The sequence below is a fragment of the Microcebus murinus genome, chromosome 27, assembly GCF_040939455.1.
Source record: "Microcebus murinus isolate Inina chromosome 27, M.murinus_Inina_mat1.0, whole genome shotgun sequence".
Lineage (NCBI taxonomy): Eukaryota > Metazoa > Chordata > Mammalia > Primates > Cheirogaleidae > Microcebus > Microcebus murinus.
This window is the reverse complement of record NC_134130.1, coordinates 16,738,247-16,763,424: the sequence shown is the minus strand read 5'-3', so window position 1 is coordinate 16,763,424 and position 25,178 is coordinate 16,738,247. Positions and strand designations below refer to the sequence as shown.

The following is a 25,178-nucleotide window of genomic DNA, read 5'->3' as shown; positions in this document are numbered from 1 at the left end:
AGCAGTACATACCCCACCTATATTCCAAAACCTTGGTGGATTGTTACATAGGTATTTAAGAATATTGGAGAGATATTTGGGAAAACTGGTTGAGTTTTTGGATGAACTAAGAATGTTTTATTATTTTCCCACTTAAAATGATGGAACATAGGCTTCTGCTATCCAAAATTTCATGATGTAACACACGTAAGGAACCAAGTGTTAGATTCCATTAATCAAAGATGCCTGTATTTTCGCTCCCCTATGAGAAACTTTTTCACAAGGAGCAAAGGGTGTGTGTAAACAAAGCAATATAAAAAGTATCATATAAATAAGAAGCCAAAAAAATTAATTTTATTGAATAAATTCATTCAGAACTTACACAGCTCATAAGAATATTTTAGATTACAATAGCTGAAAGATCAATAGCTGATTGGAAGGATGAAAGGAAGCATTTTCTATTTTCAATATAGAAAAAAAAATCTACTTGCGACAGATGTCTTGTTAAATTCCCAAAACAAGGTCTAGCCAAGTTGATTGTTTAGTCTTTTTATTTTCTTTCTTTAAAGAATGAAAAGTGAGATTCAATGTGTGTACTATTGGTTATAACTAATATAACAGCTTGAAAAAATTATGAAACAGAAGCATAAATATAATATAAAAAGACAATTTTAAAATCGTATTGTAGGAATATAACTATAATAAGCAGAAAAGATACATTAAAACCAGCAGTGTGTTACACTAGTTCAAAACAGAACCCATAAGGCAGACGCAAACTGACACTGATTAAGGAAAATGGTCTGTTTTTAGGAAGCACATCCGGACAGACACGACCACGAATAAATGCCGACAGTGACTAATGGTCCCCTCTTGCCACTCAGTGAAGCATCAAAGGTAGAATGACTGGATCAACAGCTTAAGCCTTCTCCAACGATTTGTAGTATTCCATCAGCACAGTCCAAGCCTTGGGAGCCATGAAACCTTCAGGAGGTTTCTGGCCTTCTCGGGCAAGTTTGCGCATTCGTGTTCCTGAAATAAACTCAAAGTCTTCATGGCTGAAAAGGGGGAGAAAAAAAGAAAATTGTTTCACAATTTTAGAAACTTAGTTATAGTGTAATTTTTTATTGTTTGGTTTTTGTTTTGTTTTGAGACGGGGTCTCGTTCTGTCAGCTTAGCTCACAGCAACCTCAAAGTTCTGGGCTTAAGCGATTCTCCCACCTCAGCCTCCAGAGTAGCTGGGATTACAGGCACGTGCCACCACGCCAGGCTAATTTTTCTATTTTCAGTAGAGACAGGGTCTCTACTCTTGCCCAGGCTGGTCTCGAACTCCTGAGCTCAAGCAATACTCCCACCTCGGCTTCCCAGAGTGTTAGGATTACAGGCATGAGCCACCGCACCTGACCGGTAGTGCAATTTTTAAAAAGCATTTGTTCTTTCTGTTTATATTAGATAAGCTTAATGGAAATAAACTTGGAAAAAACATAGTATTTGTGAGCATCAATCTGATTTCACATTTGTCAATGAGCAAAACACACCACATTGTTGAATATTCCTCATTTTTAGAGCCAAGAAAAAATCTGTGTTGGAATTATTATGGAGACCATTGTAGATTCACATGAAATTATAAGAAATAATACAGCAAGATCCCACGTAGCCTTTACTCAGTTTCCTCCCAGTGGTAACATCATGTATGTCACAGTCAGAATATCGGTGTAGAAACAATCTACCAATCTTACTCAGATTTCCCCAGCTTAACTCACACTCATTTTTTGGTATTTAGTTCTATACAACTTTATCACACGTGTAGGTTCAGTATCCACCATAGTCAAATTACAGAACAGTTCCAAAACCACAATGACACCGTTGACCCCTCGGGTACACACTTTACAGCTACACCCATATCTCCTGCCCTCCCTCCCTACTTCCCCAGCCCCTGACAACCATTAATCTAGAGCTAGGAATTTTTTTAAAGTAACTCTAAATCAAATTTAGCTAGCACAGATTGAAAACTTTTAGGAAGTTCAAATCTGAAAGGCTAAATGCATACTGGACATTATAAGAGCAAAATCAGATTTTTTTAAACAGCAATAAGTAGCAATTATCAGTATTATTCCATTGATAAGCTACCATAGAGGTGGTGTTGATAGTTTCTCTCATCTCCACATATACAAAAACACACAAAAGCCCTCAAACTGTTAAACACACAGCACCTATAGCCATGGACTACAGGGTCTACCGGTAATTTCATCCTCTTCCCTCAAACACAGGAACTGACCCAGATGGCCCACCAGGACCCAGCAAGAGTTCTGGGCTGCTCAGGTCACCAGATCATGGGCACTGTTTACTTCTACTTAGCGCTGTATATTCCCTCTTCATTATTTGTGAAGTTAACCTGAGAATCCAGTGAAATCATGAACTGCCAGGTGGGCCTGGCTTCCAGAGGTATGCTAGGTATATTTTAAATAATCACACTTCTAGAACTCTAGAAGGAAATAATCAGAGAGGCAAACAAATATGGCCGAGACAGCTATCTGAAAGTTGTTTTATGATAGCAAAATACTATAAATAACCTAAAGGTCAAAAGATCCTAAATACACTATGGTACAGCCCTGAGTAGAATATTATATAGTCATTAAAGTAAGGATGAGATACAATGTTCATGATGTAATTACCGATAAGTAAAATAATCAGGACACACAACTTTATATACAATATTGCTAAGAACTAAATGTTTGTATTCCCCCAAAATTTGTATGTTGAAGCCCTAATTTCCAAAGGTATTTGGAGGTGGAGCCTTTGGGAGGTCATTAGGATTAGATGAGGTCATGAGTTTGATGGGATTAATCTCCCTACGAAAAGAGGAAGAGATACAGATCTTACTCCCTCTTCCACGTAAGGACACAGCGAGAAGGTGGCCATGTGCAAACCAGGAAAAAGGTCCTCCCCAGGCACTGAACCAGCTGGCAACTTGATCTTGGATTTCCTAACCTTCAGGACTATACAAAATACATGTTTGTCATTTAAACCATCCAGGCTATGGTATTTTGTTATAACAGCCTGAACTTAAGACAAATATCATTGCAATTTTGATAAAATAGAGAGAGACCAACCATCAAGAAATAAGCCCAAATGTTAATAGTGGTTATTTCTAGGAAGTGGTATTACAGAAACATTTTATTTTGTTCACCATGTTTTCTGAAGTTTTCTATAATAATCATTTTTATCAATTATCATTATCAAAAGCAAATAAGAATATCAAATTATTACCAATAATTTTCATGAGTAAAAACTTATATTTAAAAATCTCTATACAAAGTGATTTTAAATGATTTTAAAGGTGATGAGAGAGTGTGATGATTTAGAGTCAGAAAAATATTGGTGGTTAATGCAGGATGGTCTCGACCTTCTCAATAAAGATGTCAGATTGCATTCTGAGGGCAATAAGAACATGCATGGGAAAGAATTTATAATAGAATACATCGACACAGCTACTTCATCTCCAGGCCAGAGAGTCACAACTCAGTACAGGGCTTAGGAGGCAGAGGCCAGAAAGGAGGTCAAGGGAACTAAGTGGCTATGGAGGGATCCAGATACACTTCCAATTGTATCTAAAAATGCTTGCTCCAGCCCGACATAAAATTGAAAATTAGTTTAGCTGAGAATAATTTGATAAAATATTGACTGAATGTTTCAGCTCCTTAGCAGGTCCACTTACAGCTCCCTAAATAGGCTTCACTGAGGAAACACATGACCCTAAAGCTTTCTTACCATGTATATTTTAACTTCGGTTTCAAAAAAAGAAACATGCACAAAGTGCTCGTTCTTGACAACATTCTCCATGGCAATGAGAAAGAAGAGCGAGCAGCTTGCTGAATGACTCTGTCTTAACTTTTTGATTAAAGGGAAAAAAAACAGACCTATTAAAGTCCTTTCTTTCCCCAGAATGCCAAACTGTCTGAAATCCAGAAGTTTGCTTGCATTCCTCCTGAAATTGCGTTTTTAAACCAAGGTCCCTGGGCACCTCTTTTCCTGAAGCTATTTCACACTCCATCTGCCCCGCATGCCACAAGCATTTCTTCATCACATGAAACGGGAGTTTCCGCTCCCACATGGTGGTGGTTCCACTCCACCCTAGCTACAGAAAACACATTTCCCTCCACCTCATACTTGTATTTCTCTCTCTGCCACATAAAGGATTTTACTTTTAATCAGAATCTAGGTTAAGAGAACTGACACAGTGAAATATTTTTCACAAGTACATCTTTAAATGGATATTATTTTATAGAAGTAACTAAATCAAATAAAAGATGAGGAATTTCTTGAATGATCTAAAATCAGCTCTGAACTTTACCTGTGTGAGTAATCAGTAATCTGCTAGAAGCAGAAAAGGCTACAAAGACCTTAGGTTTTCACTACAAAGCAATTCTAACTAGGACCATTTCATTATACTAGTTAACCAATCTTCCATGGCACCTGGAAAAAGAAACATAATTATGTTTGGTTTTTTTACTTCCCCAAACCACTTGGTTACCAATTCTTATAATCTACAGCAGACAGAAGGCTAGTTCCTAAAAAAACAAAAGGGAAGAGGTTAGCACAGCAGGGAGGAAAAAAACTCCAACATTAGCAGACTATGTGAAATTCTACATCGCACACTAACCACATGTGGCCAGCATCTTGACTGACTCCAAAGTACAATGACTCTTGGCCACTTGAAGATTTTAAATCTTTACAGCCATCTGCCGCCCCTCATTCCAAATATGTGGCCATCAGAGCCACCAAAACAAGTTGTTCACACGGGTAACACCCAGGGTCAGCAGATGGCTCTCAAGTGTATCTTTTGAAGGTTCATATTCAATTAGAACAGCTTTTTAAAATATGCTAACCAGACAATGAGCAATTCAGAGAAGCAAAAGGGAATTCCTTCTTGGACAGAACTAAAAATAACAGTGGTAACTTATAAGTAAATCTAATTTACTATTTTAAGTCTAATTAACTTTTTATCTAACTTGAAAGTAGGTCTTATGTATGCACCAAAACAGTAAAGAGTTCTTACTCCTAACACTGCTGGTGGGACTGCAAACTAGTTCAACCTCTGTAGAAAGCAATATGGAGATATCTCAAAGCGATACAAGTAGATCTACAATTTGATCCAGCAATTACACTACTGGGCATCTACCCAAAAGATCAAAAGTCACTTTATGAAAAACACACCTGCACTCAAATGTTTATAGCAGCACAATTCACAATTGCAAGATGTGGAAACAACTGAAGTGCCCATCAATACCTGAGTGGATTAATAAAATGTGGTATATGTATACCATGGAGTACTACTCAGCTTTAAGAAACAATGGTGATATAGCACCTCTTGTATATTCCTGGATACAGCTGGAACCCATTCTACTAAGTGAAGTATCTCAAGAATGGAAAAACAAGCACCACATGTACTCACCAGCAAATTGGTATTAACGGATCAAAACCTAAGTGGACATATAGGAGTAACATTTATCGGGTGTCGGGAGGGTGGGAGGGGGGAGGTGGGGAGGGGTATATACAACCACAACGAGTAAGAGGAGCAATGTTTGGGGGATGGACATGCTTAAAGCTCTTACTTGGGGGGGGGACATGGGCCATATATATAACCTTAATACTTGTACCCCCATAATACGCTAAAAAGAAAACAACAGTACGAGTTCTTAAGGGGTTAAAAATTCCCTCTTCAAAACAAGATAAAGTTATTTATAGCTTTCTTTGCAGGGACCAAAAAGCACTGGTTAACGTCATACATGACAAATTTAAAATTTTTTATTTTCAAACCATAGACCAATTGACATACATGAAAAATGTGATTATCTAGACTATAATTAACCAAAGTCCTTAAAATTCATCATGTTTTCCTCCCAGCTACCCCAGTCTTAACTATAAAGGCTAGAGAACAGCACCTGTCATTCAATTAAATAATGAATTCCTAGGGTTGCCCTAAAGTGTACTATAGAAGAAACTCAATTTCCTTTACCATAAGGGGTCATGAAATCTATCATCTTCCACAGTGTGGAACAGGGGTCCTTACCTGAGTGCCAATGAGCAGTTTCAAAGGCATCTATAAATATTTTGATGTGTAAAATTTGGGGCTTTGTGCTTTCAACTGGGAGAAGGTATATCACTTTTCATCTACTTCTGAAAGAAGCCTCTGATTACTCAAGATTGAACCCAAACTTTCAGAAAGCTAAACCCAGAAGCTCTCAGATGCCCAATCATCCAAATAAAATTATCTGGTATGAGACATATGGCTACACCTTGGTTATATTAACCCTCCCCTCTCATAAGGCCACTGTGGAGTGCTTTGAGTACCCCACCAATGTCCCTGGGTGCTGTTTCCTAAACAATGCCTTCAAAGACAGGAGGTTATACAGACAGAAATAACACATTTTCAAAGAGTTTCAGAAAATGGTATCCCTTAATTAAGGGAACCCATACACTGAATTCTAGATAACAAGGACATTGCTCTAATTACTTAAATAATTTCCTTTGTATTTGTCACCAGAATTTCTTTGCTCATTATTTGCTATCTACTATTTAGACACATGTGACTATCCTTGTTTATTTAGAAACCAGCACTTCTAGTATCCTCAAAATGCTTAGCTCAGTTCCAAACATGAAAGTAAAAAAAGTGTCTCTGGAGTTTAAAAAAAAAAAAAAGGACACTTTTTTGACTTGTCAATAATGATGAAATAATCAAGATGAACATACGGCCCCAAATATGCCAATGTTGCTATAAACCAATGATTCTCAATGGAGATTATTCTGTCTCCCTCTTGCCCATCGCCAGGGCAAACATCCTACAACACACAAGATGACTTCTCCAGAACAAAGAATTATCTGGCCCCAAATGCCAACACTGCAAAGGGTAAGAAAACCTGCTAACTGGTATGCTAATAAGGAAGAAATTCTGGTTTGATACTTTTACAAGTAAATCCCACCCTCCTCCAAAAAGGGCAGAAAACAAGAAAAATGAGATGATCCCAAAAGTCACAGGAAAAAAGAAAAGCAGGCAAGAGAAAACATCAAGGTGTGAGACATATAACTTGTGGCTATTTCCTCCTAGAACTCTACGGTTAGAAAGGTCAAAGACCAACACAGCACAGCTCTAGAGTTTGGGAGGAGATTACAGCAGAGCTCAAGACTGTTACATTTGAAGGTACAGACACAGAAAAACCACATGCCATGTTTTCAGGAGAAAGGAGTGGGAAGAGATGGGAAGCAGATGGATGCCACCTGCCCTCAGTGATGCCCAAGGACGTGAGTGTGCTGTGGGGACAGGGAGGGAGCCTTCACAGACTTCTTCACTCAAGCGAAACCATCAGGACCTATGGCACAGGGAGAGTATAGCACCGGACTCTGACTAGGAACCATTAAAATGTTTCAAAGAACTTCTATCATGGAAAGATGTTCATGAAAAGTAAATAAATTAAAAAGCAGGAAACAAAATTCTATTATAAACTGTGCTCAATTGTGTTAAATGAATGCATAGAAAAAGAATAAAGCAAAATAAAAATACTGGTGATGGCATATGTGTTATTTTTCTCTTTTTAAATGGTCTCATAATCCTCCTCAAACATACTTTTAATTGGTTGGCTTCTTAGGAGGAACTCATTCCATTCACTCCTCCTTCATCCAAGAATGCAGTAAAATCAGGTTATGCCACTTACCCACAAAAAAGGAACTTTCTAGGAACAACACGTTTTAAGTGAGCACACATGACTGAAGTCTATTTTTCTTCCACCAGGCTGAAGTAGTGGGAGCACTTGTTTGCTCTATGTGCACACCTATACTACCCTACCCAAGCACCAGGGAAAACATCCTTTGAACAACTATCTCCTTTGCTCTTTCTACTTTTTCTCTAGTACTGATATTTATCAAGAGTGGTCAAATCTGTCAGGGCTTTATGACAGAGAGAAAAGAAGATGACCTTTGGCCTGCTTTGGTTCAAGGCTACTTTGGATTCATGGCATTAAAAAAAATTTCTTCTATGTAGTCTGTTCCAGCTCATCAGAGTTCCACTAGGGCCAAAGCCCCCCAGTATCACTGTATCACACTGTTGGTGACTGTTCAATACAAACCTTCCCTCCCCCCCTCTTTCTCTCAGATGTTATGACTGATTATAAGCAGCACGTGGGTGTTGCTGGATTTTGTACTGAAAACACCATAATAACTTCTCCTTGTTGGTGTCTTATCTATCATTCTTAACATTAACTATTACAGAGAAAAAAATCACTTCTATTTTATTTCTAGAAAACATAACTTCTCATCTCTCTAGAATGTTTTCGAGAAGGGTCTATGAAAGGATGAAGACATAATGTACATTTCCAAGTCATCTATTTCATTACTGATTAAAGAAAGTTCACCATAAAAACTGGGGAGGAAATGATCTTCTATTGGTAAAACTCATATGGGTGCAAAATACACAAAATCTTGTTTATGAATCGTTTTGTGACATGCAGAAGCAGCAGAATCCTGCCATCAGATCACTTTCAGAATCAAAACACTTGTTACAGAAAACTTAAAATTTACCTTGCATATAAGAATGATGTTGTGAGAAACACAAATCCTACGCTATTTCCATTGCATTTTTCCAGCTACAATTCTTTCCATTAAAAACCTCTGCCCACCACATCTGGAATTCCAGAGAATACTGAAATAAATTGATTTTTTTTTTTTTGGTTGTTACTGTTTGTTTTAAAATGGGGATTAGATTTACGTAATTGTTAAGAACGAAACACCAGCCTTCATGCAATACAGCAATTATGCTACCAGTCCTACTGACTGTGCCTACTTCAGATGTTCTGAGTCAATCCATATCCCCCAACCTCCCTGCTGCAACCCACCCAAAACTAAGCTACCATTAACTCTTGCCTATACTGATTCATGCCTTCACACTGGCCTCCCCTATCTTTCTCATTAGTAAACTGCTAGGTCATTTTTATACTTTTATGTTCAGTGCAGATAGTTTCAAACTTGTCTTTGGTTTTATGAACACAAGTACAATTACACTGTAATCTAGGTCTGGTAATTCTAGTATGTGAAGTCTCTGCAGGTATAATTCTGAGACTGCAGTTTCCATTTTTCTTGTTTGTGGTGCTTTGTTTCCATGCACACTTTGTCATATTTAACTAAAATTGTTCATTACATTTATATAATTATTTATAGGAATAATTAAAGGCCTAGAATGAAGGTCTAGTGCTCTAGGGAGATTTTATGTTTGCTTCTCCTGAATGCTTAGAGGCATGCCTAAGCATGAACCATCTAAAACTAATTTCACAGCTTGAAAGTTTTTTTATTTGTTTAAATATCACCCAGGTACCATGAATTTGGCCCATTTGAACAGAGCTTTGAACTTTTTGAGCCTAAAGCTCAATACTCTTCTCAGTCTCCTGGAGTAAAAGAATAAACTGGGTTGACTTCAGGTTCTCCCTTACACCTAAGGTGGGAGGGGAGACCCAGCTGAAAGGGAGTGCCTCCTGATGGACCCTCCACTTGATCAGAACCAGAGTTGTTTTCTATTCCCACCTACATATCAGCCCATGAAAATCGACACTCAAGTTTGCAAGGTCCACCAGGGCAAAAGAGCTTCAATGCTCAGCTTATCTGAAGTCCTAGCATTCACTTAATTTTTCTGGCCTTTTAGTTCTCATCATCAACTTGTCAGCTCCACAATACTTTTAGGAAAATGTTTTATTTTATCTAACATCTTTAGTTCATTTCTTGGTAAAGTCAAAAAGTAAATCTAACCTACCTCATTACCAGAAACCTGAACTTCCTTATATCCAATCCACACTGAAACATCATCTTTAAGATGTCTCATCTATTTCAGTTCCTACCTGTCAAATAATTACCTTATCTGGCCCCTAACTATCTCATCCTCCTCCTTTGACTCTCTGTTCTACCATGCCCTGGCCTTCTTTCCAAACCTGTGACCCTTCTCACCCCAGGATTTTCATATGTGCTGATCCTTTTACCCAGAATGCTATTATTCCCTTCTTCACCAAAGAAATGCCCCATCTCTGGGGGCTCATGCCAAATGTCACTTGCTCCAGGAACCCATCCCTGATACCCCAGACTGGCCACACAAGTGCTAATAGGGTTTCCCACAGTCTTCTGCCAAACACTCACCACCCTTAATTGTGTTGTCAGCAGTTTATTGTCTGTCTTCTTTAAGTCCGATGAGGGCAATGACAGTATCTGCCTGTTTCCAACTTAGTACCCACACCTAGCGATGGCACATACATAGTTAAGACTCTACATGTAGTTAATAAATGAATAATGCAAAGCAAAATCAGTTTTATGCTACCTTAAATATAATATGTTGGCCGGGCACGGTGGCTCACGCCTGTAATCCTAGCACTCTGAGAGGCCAAGGCAGGTGGATTGTTTGAGCTCAGGAGTTCGAGACCAGCCTGAGCAAGAGCGAGACCCCCGTCTCCACTAAAAATAGAAACAAATTAGCTGGACAACTAAAAATATATAAAAAAAAATTAGCCGGGCACGGTGGCGCATGCCTGTAGTCCCAGCTACTCAGGAGGCTGAGGCAAGGGATTGCTTGAGCCCAGGAGTTTGAGGTTGCTGTGAGCTAAGCAGATGCCATGGCAGTCTAGCCTGGGCAACAGAGTGAAACTGGCTCAAAAACAAACAAACAAACAACAACAAAATATATATATATAAAAAATATATTGACTTCAATACAAAATCCAATATATATAAAATACATAATTTGATTTTCAAAAATATACATAGTAATATTATCCCTAATTATGATTCAAATGTATACTAAATCAAAGAAGACAATACAATAGATTTTAAATTAGCTCTTATCTATTAATGGGCATGAAGTAATTCCCTACAATAAAATACGTGAAAAATCTATAAATATAGGATGAGACTCATTGGTAAATTCATGTAGTTATAGTCAGATTTCTAAGTTTTCAGAAGAAACATCAAAATTAGTTTTAAAAAAACCCAAAGCACTTTATGAATTAATAGAAAAGATAATTCCCCAATACCCTAACAGAAATACTTGTATGTTACAAAGATTATGTAGCAAGAAAGGGAAAGAAAGAACTCACACAAGAAATATTTCAATGGTCAGTAGGACAAGACTTGAATGTGCAGAATGAGGTAAAAGGATAAAGGACTTTAAGGTTCTGTCTAATGGGAAGAAAAAGTAACTACAGAAATTTAGGATTTGGAGATATTTGGTAAAGGTAAAGTTAGCTCGGGACATTCTAAGTGATATGAAGACATCCAAACACAAATGTCCACTGGCGTGGCAGACAGAATTCTGACACGGCCCCAGTGGCCTGTGCTCCCTGGTGTCACCACCATGGGATGTTGTTGCACAGCAAAAAGGACTTCGCAGATGCAATTAAATTTACTAGCTGGTTCACCTCAAAACAGGAAAATTATCTGGGTAGATAAGTCAATCACTGGAGCCCTTTAAAAGCAAAGAATGTTCCCAGCTGGTAGCAGAAGGGAAGTCAGAGAGATCTGAAGCATGAGAGTGATTCAGCCTGAGGGAGGTTCTATTGCTGACATGGATGGGGCCCCAAGGAAGGACCTAAAGTAGCCTGCAGGGGCCGAGACCAATCCTCAGCCAACAGCCAGTAAGAAGACAGGGACCTCAGTCTTACCACTGCAAGGAACTGAATTCTGCTAACAAGGATCAACTTAAAAGTAGAGTCTTTCCAGAGCCTTCAGACCACAGCTCAGCTGGCCAGAGAACCTGTCAAGCCCACCTGGTTTTCTGACCTAAAGAATGCAGTGTGAAATAAGCAGGTGTTGTTTCAAGCCACTAAGTTGGTGGTGATTTGTTACACAGTAACAGCAAACTAATACAGTTAGCAACTGGAAAACCCTGAAGTACAAGTTTAAGAATCACCTACACAGAAACCAGAATAGATGAGCTCTCCCATGGAAAATATATAAAAGAAGGGAAACATCTGAAAAGGCCTTTAAGGATGCCACAACTAGAGTGTTTTTAAAAATGGCACTAACAGTACATGACTTAAAGTATACTTTAGCATTAAAAGCAATAATCTATTGAAAATGTGGAAATAACCAGACAACAAACATTTATTTCCTATCCCTTCATTTATCAACTTCCATAAGGCACTCTCACTCATGTGTACTGTCTCTTTTTTGAGGTTGCTATTTCAGTAATCTAAATAATTTTACATTTATCTACTCAGATACAAAGATTTACTTCATAAAGGAGGGGAAAAAATACAAATAAGGCAATTGAATTACCTCTAAAAGTGTGTTTGTAATATCTGAAAGAATGAGCTTTCATCTTGTGGTCCTAAAACTAAATTTCCTTGAGTCCCTATTACAGCTAATATGAATCTCCTTAACTTCTTAAATATAAACAGATGATTTTTATCTTAATTCCTATCAATAATATCTTCTCTGAAACATTCATAAAGTTTGTTTTTTTTCCCTAAGCCTTGTCTTACACTGGTATTTAATTGAATCAAAAGCTACAAAATCATTAATTACATAAAAGCTGGCATTGAGTAGCATCCATTAATCAAAACTAAGACAACCTCATATGTGCATAATTAATAATGGTATTTTGTCACTACATCAAAGACTATCGCCTTTCCACAAAATTTTAATCATTTTCCAACATATTCCCACATCGACTTAATTATATTTGAACACAAAGTTAGAAAACTAAGGCAATTTTAAGGCTTCCCAAGTTATAACTTATTAAGATTTGGTAACCCAAAAAAATTCCAAGGAAATGAGCCACTCATGCAACTAATATAGAATTCATCTTTGGAAAATCTTATGAAAACTGATGTAATTATTTAGGTTTTGAATGATTAAAAGAGAGACTTAAAGCAATACTACACAGATTTAACAAAACATCAAAGTTATCAAGGGCTTATTAGCACATCAGTCAACTACATACATATGGGTTTTAGGTCCTGCATGTGATTAAACCAGCTGATCATGCAGAGACCACAGCAATGAAACATACCAGCATAAGAAGTGTAAAAAAAAAAAAGAAAAAAAACCTCAACTCTTTAATTTGGTTTTGTTTTCCTAACTCATCAAAATGGAAACTCACCTAAGTTTTAAGTATTTAGCCACTAACAAAATGATTTCATTTCTCTCTCCTTGCTCTCCCTTGCCATTATATAGGTGATCTGATGCAGTTAATCATAACTCTCAGAACAAGATTTGCTGATAATCTCTTGTACGTAAACTAAACAAATAATTCACACACTAGGTGAAAAGCAAAAGGTTGCCGGACCTAGCATTCCATCTGGCACTGTATGTCTCACAGATGATTTACAGGAAGGCACTGCTACCCTCTCTTGGGGGTTTTAGGGTGGGGAGCTTTTAAAAGAATTACAAATGTGTAGGCCTCTCCCCAGACTAAAGAAATTAGAATCTTTCATGTTGACCTGCATTTTAACCACGAAAGGGCAGAACTATACCCAAAACCTTTTTTTACTTTCCTTAATAATCAATTTAATGGTTTCAATCGCCTTTTGTAATAAATAAGTTCCAAGTTTACTGTAGTTGCTTTTGTTTTGCTTTAAATCCTTTTTTTTTTAAAGCTTCTAAGGAATCTCTTTGGTAGAAAAATTCTATTTACAACTTTCAGCATGCCACTTTTACAGCTGCATTTTTTAGACAGTGAAATCAGAGTGTGTGTACACATATATATATACATACACATATATAGATATATATCTATATATATGGACATATTTTTTTTTAATTTTTTAAAGTTAAAAAAAACCACATGAGTTAGAACTATTTCTGAATGTTGGCAAACCTGATTTTGTACACTGGTAAAAATGTTTCAGTTTGTTACAGATTCTTGTCCTGGTGTGGTTTATAAGTATACTGATCTGGGCCACGTTTCAGATCTTCAGAAAATGTGGACTGGAACGGCTCCTGTCTCGAATTCCACACCTAGGCCATAAGGAACAGTTAAGAGTCCTTTTTACACTTGCCTGCATAGTTATGAAAGCCTTTTCTGTTCATTCACTCCATAAGACTTTCCTACATTTTAGCTACAGTTCATCACTCAGAAAAATCTGCTATCATCTAAAAGTGTGCATTGTCTCCAGAATTATTTATGCCATTAAATGAGAAATCAATAAGTCCCCCGAACTCCACTGGTAATAATAGTATTTCTTTATCCAGACAATTTATCATTTATTACAAAGAAATCAAATGACAACAAACTTTATGTCCCTTTTAGAAACAAGAGAATATTGTTCTAATTTTTAACAGGTTTCTTTTTCTTTCCTGCCCCACTGTTAGAAAAGGAACCACACTAAATGAGGACACAGGGTTGGCGTTATTCTTAAATTCAGAGCCAATTGTAAAGTGCTATGGGAAAAAGGGTGAGGGCCCGGCGCGGTGGCTCACCCCTATAATCCTAGCACTCTGGGAGGCCGAGGTGGGCAGATTGCTAAAGGTCAGGAGTTCAAAACCAGCCTGAGCAAGAGCGAGACGCTGTCTCTACTATAAATAAAAAGAAATTAATTGGCCAACTAATATATATAGAAAAAAATTAGCCAGGCATGGTGGCGCATGCCTGTAGTCTCAGCTACTCGGGAGGCTGAGGAAGAAGGATCGCTTGAACCCAGGAGTTTGAGGTTGCTGTGAGCTAGGCTGACGCCACGGCACTCACTCTAGCCTGGGCAACAAAGTGAGACTCTGTCTCAAAAAAAAAAATACTATATAAAATTGACTTCAGGCTATATGTATAAGGAGTATATGAAATAAATGAATTTCAAGTTTAGATTTGGGTCCCATGCCCAAGATATTTCATTATATATATGCAAATATTCCCAAATCTGAAATATTTCTGATCCCAAGCATTTCAGATAAGGAGTACTCGACCTGAAAATAATTTATACCTGTAAACAATTAGGCTGGTACCTCTCATACAGTGATTGCACAAATATCAGCTAAACTCTTCATACACAGATGCCCTAAGCTAACCACAGTAAGCATCACTAAGTCCTTGGACTACTTTTTATGCTCAGTAAGCTCCAGCAGATATAAATGGTTGCCACAAAGCCTGTCATTAGCACAGTTGTAAAACTGAGACAATACACTAAAGCCCTGGGACTAGCTAAGGCTGCAGTGTTTTATAGATTTGTGCAGAGAAGGGAAAACTTACTGTTCAGAGTCATAGTAGTCCATACGCTTCTTTCTCTTGTTGTAAGCTGCAACTCGAAAGGGAACTATTTCCAGGGTGATCAGACCAGGGGCCATTGTCAGCACTTTGGCGCCGTGCGTTGGCTCATAAAGATCCTTCCCCGTTTCTGGATGAGGCATGCCAGCAGGGTCTCGCCCAACAATGTAAAAATTAGCTCCTGCAACCATCCGTGCTCTGCAATGCCACTGGACCTAGAATTAAAGTTTTCATTGTAGACAACTATTTTTTATGACCAAGTACTTAAAAGTACTAAATGGATAATAAACACATATGCTTTTTATATAATCATTATCTATTGGTAGGAAATCTCAACAAATTTAAATGTATCATCTTAGGAAACCAAAAACAAAATTAGACCCAAAAAACCCCCCAAAACCTCTAAAACAGCATAAACATATGGATATATATATATATGCATATATATGCATATATCAGTTACTTGGATACATAAATGTATATATGTGTCTATGTGTATAGTTTTACACAACTTCTAGATGTCACTTATACAGTTCAAAATCTAAGCTATGAGATTAGAAGTCTGGATAGCGGTTGACCCTTGAAGAGAAGCAACTGCAGCAATTGAAAGGAACTTCCAGAATGATGGAAATGTTCTGTTTCTTGATCCAGCATCTGAAGGCTGGTGATCGGGGTGTGCTCACTGTCAAAGTTCACTGAGCTGTATGTACACTTATGACTTATGAACTTTTCTCCATGAAATTTTTAACAGGTTAAAAAACTCTACTGGATGAAAATGACAAGTTATATGAGTACCCACCATAAACCAGTACTGATAAAATCATGAAACTAAGTGACTACTACCTGGTATTAGGTAAGAACAAAAAAAGGGGTTGGTTGTAAGTAAACAGCCATGCTGCATCCAAAACTAACTTTGAAGCCTGTATTTTCACATTAAGACCTATGGTTTAATATCAAAAATTAGTTAGTCTAACACCTAGAAATAGTGAAACTTTAGAGCTTAGACTAGACAAGACCATGTCTAGTTCAAAGCTCTCGTTAAAATTTGAAGAAAGCGAAGCCCTTAAAGGTTAAGTGACTCAGCCAATAAAGTTTAAGACAAACCCAGACCTAGAAATTTGATCTTAGCTCCCTTTCAGAGTAAGGCTCCATTGTTAGTGATTTACATAACCATTGCTGTTTTATATGAAAATAAGGTACAAATGATGACTACTACACATGAATAACCAAAACATCTTTTATTGTTTTGTTTTCATTTTATCTCCCTTAACAGTTTCTCTCATACCAGGCACTTAGATGTTTATCAATACAGTTTAGAAAGTGCAAGAGTAAGAGGACAACTCCATATCTCATACTTGCATTGCTTGCCTGGAGGAGTTTCAACTTTTTAAGCTGTTTCTGCTGGTGTCTACCTCCATATTTACAAACAGTGTGCTTATACTACTGCGTCTTGACTGTTTATAACATAGGCATTATTTCCACATCACTTAGATTTCCTACTATAAAACATGATGCTTGGCTCTCACTCCACTTTCCTTATTTCCCACCCCATTTACCCAGCAGATACAGTGATGTCGACAAGTTTGGTGAATAAACATTCATCTACAAAATAGGGATTATAATGACATTTATCTCATAGAATTTCTAGGAAAATTAATAAGTGAAACATGTAAGAACCTAGAATAGTACCTGAGGCACAGTAAGTAGTACACAATAAATGTTAGCTATTCTTATCTTTATTACTTTATTCCTCTCACCATACTATTTTTCCTAGAGTTAATGGTTGTTTTATCTCTACTTGCTAGTTTTCCATCTACCTGTGTTTCATATACCTTGTTCTATCCTTCTTCATGAGCACATAGTTTAATACAATTCTCATCTTTCCCTGCAACATGGCCACATGTCAAAGGAATGACAACCAAAGTGATATGCAGCACTTCCAAATGCTGTTCAATAAAAGTCCCCCTCCCTGACCACCACCCTCCTTCCATCCTAGTTCTTCCCCCACTTGCCAGTTGAATAGAAAGGACTTCAAGTTTTACAACTACTTCTTTTTCTATAATAGCATTGCTACTGCTTGCACTGAGCTGCAATACTTCTGTATGAAGATGGCAAAATATGATGCTAACAGATGTTTGTTCCCTACATATAGGCTACCTTTTCCTCCACCCACTGTCAGATTTAGCTCTTCATGAAAATTCTAGTCATTCCTTTCTGTCCCTACACAGCAGACACACAAAACCTCTGCTACTTCAGACCCAGAATTTTTATAAACGGGCAGTCAAAATTTTATCATCAATTAATCACTTTGTAGCTTCACTTAAATAGAAATCTTTTCTACCTCATGCATATTAGAAGCTGCTTACACTGAGTTAAATAAAGGGCAGCCAGATGCGGTGGCTCACACCTGTAATTCCAGCTACTCAGGAGGTTGTGGCAGGAGGATCACTTGAGCCCAGGAGTTCCAGGCTGCAGTGAGCTATGATCTCCCTATAGTAATCCAATCTGGCCTAGGCCCCATCTCTGAAGAAAAACATTTTTTAAATTAAAAAAATTAAAAAGGCCGGGCACGGTGGCTCACGCCTGTAATCCTAGCACTCTGGGAGGCCAAGGCAGGCAGATTGCTCAAGGTCAGGAATTCGAAACCAGCCTGAGCAAGAGCAAAACCCCATCTCTACTATAAATAGAAAGAAATTAATTGGCCAGCTAATATATAAAATATATAATAAATAATATATAAAAAACTAGCCGGGCATGGTGGCGCATGCCTGTAGTCCCAGCTACTCGGGAGGCTGAGGCAGCAGGATTGCTTAAGCCCAGGAGATTGAGGTTGCTGTGAGCTAGGCTGACGTCATGGCACTCACTCTAGCCTGGGCAACAAGTGAGACTCTGTCTCAAAAAAAAAAAAAAAAAAAAAGGCCGGGCGCGGTGGCTCATGCTTGTAATCCTAGCTCTCTGGGAGGCCGAGGCGGGCCGGATTGCTCAAGGTCAGGAGTTCAAAACCAGCCTGAGCAAGAGCGAGACCCCGTCTCTACTATAAATAGAAAGAAATTAATTGGCCAACTGATATATATATTAAAAAAAAAAATTAGCCGGGCATGGTGGCGCATGCCTGTAGTCCCAGCTACTCGGGAGGCTGAGGCAGAAGGATCGCTCGAGCCCAGGAGTTTGAGGTTACTGTGAGCTAGGCTGACGCCATGGCACTCACTGTAGCCTGGACAACAAAGCGAGACTCTGTCTCAAAAAAAAGAAAGAAAGAAAAGAAAAAATCAGCTGTGCATGATAGATGATGGCACAGGCCTGTAGTCCCAGCTACTTGGGAGGCTGAGGCAGCAGGATTGCTTGAGCCCAGGAGTTTGAGGTTGCTGTGAGCTAAACTGACGGACGCCATGGCACTCACTCTAGCCTGGGCAACAAAGCGAGACTCTGTCTCAAAAAAAAAAAAATTAAAAAGACAGTCTAAGCTCTCTGAACTTAAGTGAACTTAATTTGTGCATGTCTAGCAGGACACATTGATAATTAAATATAAAAAAAATTTTTAATTAAAAAATAAAAAAATATTCATGTCTATCATTCAAGTACCAAAAGGTTGATAAACTGGGAATGTATGTCTTAATTTTAATATGTAAGGAAGCTCAGATTATTTAATCCAATTCCTTTTGCCTTTTTAAAACAAAAAAGGAAACTAAAGCCCATAAAAACTGAGCACCACTATGAATCACAGAACATACCGGTAAATGGCCACCTCTAATTTCAAGTCTTGTAAAATTACCAGAAAATTGCCTCTCTGATCACTTCTAGAGGTTATATGAGTAAATTAAAGGTAAACAGATCAAACATGGAGTCAACCTTCTCCTGCAGGTGACTGCAATAATTTCTATTTACATTTTAATGAATGCTTTTCCTATGAGAAGACCTTTTAAATTTAACAGGTATGAATAAATAAAATATATGTATCTCTTCCAAGAATGCCTGTTATGAGTCAACTTATAACCTACTGAAAAGTTAATATGCTTTCAACAAGAAAATGTAAATCAGCCTTCAGAGATGGTGTATCTGGTTAAGAACACAGACTTTAGAGTCAGGACTCTAAGCCAGTCAGTAAGGGGCAAAGCTAGGGTTCAAATTTAGGAAACAGATTTGAACCCTAGCTTTGCCCCTTACTGACTGGCTTTAAGCAAGTTCCTTACACAAGTATTTTCTGAAAGCCTACTCTGCCTTTAAGCTAAAACCTAATTAAGTCCTCTTCTTTATATATGCATATCAAGAGATCTCAAACACCCCATGGACTATAAAGTAGAATTCCAGGACCCCATGGCCCAGCCAGTATCAAGAAGTACTTTCACTTCCTGACTCCATCGTGCTGCAGTCCTTCACAAAAGAACAGATGAAGAATGTCCCCTGGAAGTTTTTTTTTTTTTTTTTTAAAGGCGCTATGCTTTTCTTCTTGCTGAAATTCCTTTAGCCTTTTTAAAATTCAGAAGAAGCAAACATCAGACCAAATCTGTTAAAGGACAAGATCAGTGGTGTTGGAGCTGTACCTGTAACACAGCCAGTCGTTAGAAGAGGAGCTTGTGGCACCTCTTCCCAACCTCACCCAGCCCCAGCCCCGTCTGCAGGGAATGCTCCCTCTTTCACAACTGGGACCAAGACCCACAATAAGAGCAAGAGAAACTTCTCCCCATCTCTCAAGAAGGCTGCCTCTTTGGGGGTTACCTCTAGGGAACACCCCTGACAGAGCAGGAGAGCACTCCACGTAGGCTGAATACTGGGAACCAACTTACACATCAGAGAAAAATCGACAGGTCTGCTGCAGACACTAGCTGTGTTACTGAGAGTGGCTTTAATACTGCTGCAGTGAAAACCCGACTCTAAAGAGCCGTGTACCTCAGTTGGCCCAGCATACATCATGGGGGATGGGAAGATGGCCACCACCGTCGTCTCAGGACTCAGGACGCCTTCCTCCAGCACTGCAGCGTGCTGCTTCATCCGCCACATCAAGGGAACATCATCATCCTTCGTCCAGCCACCAAGAGGGTGGAGGAGGAGGACTGGGCGCCGGTAGCCCCTCTCCAGGAGTTGCTTATGCGTATCCTGCATTAACAGAGCATGTCCGTTGTGCACAGGGTTGCGTAACTGAAATGCAAAGACAGCATCTGAAAAGAGAGTTTCCACAGTTAAGAACAATGCATTTCTAATAGATTACCTTCCAAAGGATAAGAATTCTTTCTTGAAGCTTGATACTTAGAATTAAGCAAGCCTATGCATGCCCAGGGCAACATGACCTATACTTCTATTATACGATATTAACTTAATCTCACATATCTGAGAATATGTCATGGATTTATAACAATTACTTTCTCCATTCATGGGAAATGAGAATAATCATTAGATTTTCTGGTCCTAACATCCCAGTTAACTGCTTATAAAAAATATAAATTCTTGGTCTGTGCCTCAATTACCCACCAGATCGATCCCTCTATGGGACCTAAGACACTGCTTTATTACAGAGAGGCACAAAGGTAGAGGTACTTACAGTTCCAAAAACTTACTAACTATCCAAATATACTCATTTATACTGACCATTTTGCTTGACTAGAACCTGATTGTTTTGTGATGCAAGCCTGGATTTTGGATCACAGTTTAGCACAACGATATCCCTTTACAAGGGCCATTGCTGTTACTCAAACAATGGAAACTACTAGACTAATTAAGTGGGTTAACTCTCTATCTCCTGCTTACAACCCTGGCTTCCCTCCTACATGGTGTTTCCTACCAGGTGACCTTTCTTAGAAGGCATGGTTCTTTGCAGTACAACTTCCCAGAGCAGAGGGACAATCCGGTTAGGGGAGCCCTGTACTTCATTCCCTCACAACGCCCAGAACGTCATCCTGCCAGGTTGGTCCATGCTTGACTCAAAGGGAGGAACAGCCTCTGTCCTCTAATACTTTTTAAGGCAAATAGAAGAGGGTCAGAATTAAGAATAGACAGGTGAAGATGGACTATCACCAAGACAAAAGGCAGAGGAGGAAGCCAGTGGCACGCTGCTTCCCCAGGAACTTTTGTTCTGCCATGTCCTATAACAGCCAAGGTTACAGCCTTATCGCTATTCCTGGAAGTTCTCAAGTTACCTTTTATACATGAACAGGGCTGGTTTCCACACACAAAGGAGCTGATATGGCATAGGTACAAAGAACAAGAAAGCCTTTTTATTTTTATTTTTTTTATTTCAGCATATTACAGGGGTACAATGTTTAGCTTACATATATTGCCTTTGTCCCACCTGAGTCAGAGCTTCAAGTGTGTCCATTCCCCAGACAGTGTGCACCACACCCATTAGGGGTGAATATGCCCATTCCCTCCTCCCCTCCCACCTGCCCAATACCGATGAATGTTATTACTATACGTGCACTTGTTAATTAGTTAATACCAATTTGATGGCAAGTACATGTAGTGCTTATTTTTCCATTCTTGGGATTTTTCACTTAGAAGAATGGGCTCCAGTTCCATCCAGGATAATACAAGACTGTTTGCTATATCATCATTGTTTTCTGTGGCTGAGTAGAACTCCATGGTATACATATACCACATTTTATCAATCCACTCATGTATGGATGGACACTTGGGTTGTTTCCACATCTTTGCAATTGTGAATTGTGCTGCTACAAATATTTCAGCGCAGATGTCTTTTTTACAGAATGTCTTTTTTGCCTTTGGGTAGATGCCCAGTAATGAGATTGCTGGATCAAATGGTAGCTCTACTTGTAGCTCTTTGAGGTATCTTCATATTACTTTCCATAGAGGTTGTACTAGTTTGCAGTCCCACCAGCAATGTAGGAGTGTTTCTACCTCTTTGCATCCACGCCAACATTTATTGTTTTGAAACTTTTTGACAAAGGCCATTCTCACTGTGAGCATATAAAATTATCCTGCTTTGAAATGGGAAGAGGAGAACAGATCTGAACATTTTTCTAACCTTCTGAATTCACTTCAAATTCAGTTTTGCATATGGATATAAAAGATTCCAAAACCTTTCTTCTGACCATCAAGTAGAACTCTAGAGCGCCCCACTCCCCACAATCAAGAAGCACTTTTACTTCCTGACTATATCATACTAGTCTTTCAAAAAAGAACAGATGAAGAATGTCTCCTGAATACAGGAGTATTAATATTCTTTCATAAGAGTATTAATATTACTTAATTTGGGGATTCCTGCCTGAACTTAATCTGCCATTCTGATTCTGGCCTAAGTCTCATGACTTGGTTTAGTTCTCTCCTCTCTCATCCCTTCATTGCATACCACCCACTCTTTATGAACAGTGTGAACCACAATGTCACCCAAGCTAAGCATTAAGGACTCCTGCTCCTAGGCTGATGTAAATCACTGCTCTGGGAGGGGACGATGTCTGGCCCAGCCCAAGTCAGCAGCACCTGGGCCAAGGAGACTCACGGGTTCTTGGGGCCAACAGGGAGGGCCGAGAAAACAGCCCGTGAGACTGGGAGACTGCTTACACACAGGAAGGTAGTAGAAATATGTCAATATAATGAGGGTAATGGGAGCCAGGGTCTCACTGGAGGAGAAGGCAGGCATAAAATAGTGAAAGGAGCAAGGCTAGAATAGAATTGAAAAGATCAGTATGACCTCATGGTTTTCAGCTATATAGACAGATGAAAGAATATATACAAATGTGCATAAGCGTATGTATACGTGTGTGTGGGTGCACACATATAGATACACATCTCTTCTTTGTTTTGTCCATTAAAAGGTCCTACAAGCAATGACTGCCCAGTGGCACTAAGCAAAACTAAAGCCCAAATTTTGCATTCTAAATCCCATTCCCCATTTAAGTGAACCAGGGCTCCTCGGCAACCGGCTGCTTTTAGGGCTAGAGCAAGGAAAATAAAACTTGAGTTGGAACACCTTTTTGTGCCATTAAGAAACAGGGTGCACAAAGAATGACGAGGACACACCAAAAGGACACAACCACCAGTGTGGCAAGGCCCCAGCAGCCAAACCCAGGACCAGGTAAATATCAAAGTATAATGAATAGTGATAGTGCTGGATTGTAACTGACTAAGACAGGAATCTGTAAGTCCATAAAGAATAAAATAAGGCCAGGAGTGGTGGCTCACGCCTGTAATCCTAGCACTCTGGTAGGCCAAGGCGGGCGGATTGCTCGAGGTCAGGAGTTCGAAACCAGCCTGAGCGAGACCCTGTCTCTATCATAAAAATAGAAAGAAATTAATTGACCAACTAAAAATATATATACAAAAAAAAAAATTAGCCGGGCATGGTGGCGCAAGCCTGTAGTCCCACCTACTTGGGAGGCTGAGGCAGGAGGATCACTTGAGTCCAGGAGATTGAGGTTGCTGTGAGCTAGGCTGACGCCACGGCACTCACTCTAGCCTGGGCAACAAAGTGAGACTCAGTCTCAAAAAAAAAAAAAAAGAAGAAAATAAATAAATGAGGCCGGGTGCGGTGGCTCACGCCTGTAATCCTAGCACTCTGGGAGGCAGAGGCAGGTGGATTGCTCAAGGTCAGGAGTTCGAAACTACCCTGAGCAAGAGTGAGACTTCGTCTCTACTATAAATAGAAACAAATTAATTGGCCAACTAATATACATAGAAAAAATTAGCCGGGCATGGTGGCACATGCCTGTAGTCCCAGCTACTCGGGAGGCTGAGGCAGGAGGATTGCTTGAGCCCAGGAGTTTGAGGTTGCTGTGAGCTAGGATGAAGCCACGGCACTCACTCTAGCCTGGGCAACAAAGCGAGACTCTGTCTCAGAAAAAAAAAAATAAATAAATAAATGAACAAACCAATGGGGAGTAGCAGCAGCTCTACCTTATGATAGAGGGACAACCATTAAATGTAGCCGAGCACCGTGGCTCACGCCTGTAATCCTAGCACTCTGGGAGGCAAAGGACAGTGGATCACTCAAGGTCAGGAGTTCGGAACCAGCCTGAGCAAGAGCAAGACCCCATCTCTACTAAAAAAAAGAAAGAAATTAATTGTCCAACTAAAAATATATAGAGAAACTTAGCCGGGCATGGTAGTGCATGCCTGTAGTCCCAGCTACTCGGGAGGCTGAAGCAGAAGGATCACTTGAGCCTAGGAGTTGGAGGTTGCTGTGACCGAGGCTGACGCCACGGCACTCACTCCAGCCCAGCCAACAGAGTGAGACTCTGTCTCAAAAAAAAAAAAAAAAAAAACAACTATTAAATGTAGAAAGAACAATGGAATTTGAAAATCACCACCTGGAAGTACTGCAGCATGCTGAAACCAGCAGATAAAAGTTCGAGAACAATGATATTTCAGAGTTTCAAAGTCTCTCCCTTCAAATACTTATTAGTTAATAAGTACAAAATCATTTGTTAACTTTATAGTAGAAAAACTTGGCAAACATAAATTAAACAAGTGATAGAAGTTTATTTTTAAAATGAAATTAACTTTATCTATAATAGGACAACCAAAACTGTGAGCCACCTACTAGGACGCACTGAGAGCACAGCACTGCTCCTGCTGTATTCCTGACAAAAACTGGTAACCTGGATCTAATCTAAGGCAACAGTAGATAAACCCAAACTGAAAACCACCACAGTAAATGACACGTAGTCTACAAACATGTCAAGGTCGTAAAAGATGAAATAAAGGCTAAGTGACTGCTCCAGACTGAAGTAGACTAAAGACACATGACCTAGATCCTGAACTGAAAAGGACAGATCGTAAAGAGAGAGACTGTTATCATTTGTTGGTTTTGTAATAAAGGACACCGTTAGGACAATGACATGATTTAAATGGAATATATGGGTCAGATCAGTTATGCCAACATTATTTTCCTAAATTTGACAAACATAGTGTGGTTAAGTAGAAGACTGTCCTTATTTTTAGAAAATACATATGGAAATATTAAGGGACAATGAGGCTTAATGTCTGCAACTTCCTCTCAAAGAGAGCGAGAATGAGAAAGCAAAGAAAG

The 25,178-nt window shown here is 39.0% G+C and overlaps 1 protein-coding gene across 4 annotated transcripts in view; it reads right to left on the bottom strand.

Moving 5' to 3' along the window:
• Positions 1 to 311: 311 nt before the first annotated feature.
• The window catches only part of PAPSS1 (3'-phosphoadenosine 5'-phosphosulfate synthase 1), an 82,695-nt gene continuing 57,828 nt past the window's right edge, over positions 312 to 25,178 (bottom strand). For 3 of the 4 annotated variants that reach the window (XM_012766265.3, XM_020284503.2, XM_012766266.3), the window contains 3 exons: positions 20,087 to 20,355; positions 15,185 to 15,414; positions 312 to 1,034 (listed from right to left, as the gene is read on the bottom strand). In XM_012766265.3, the coding sequence (XP_012621719.2) occupies positions 896 to 1,034; positions 15,185 to 15,414; positions 20,087 to 20,355 (638 nt within the window). In that variant the 3' untranslated portion in view covers positions 312 to 895. Of the gene's footprint in view, positions 1,035 to 13,822; positions 13,963 to 15,184; positions 15,415 to 20,086; positions 20,356 to 25,178 lie in introns of all 4 variants that reach the window. The other variant, XR_012915130.1, reaches the window with a different exon arrangement.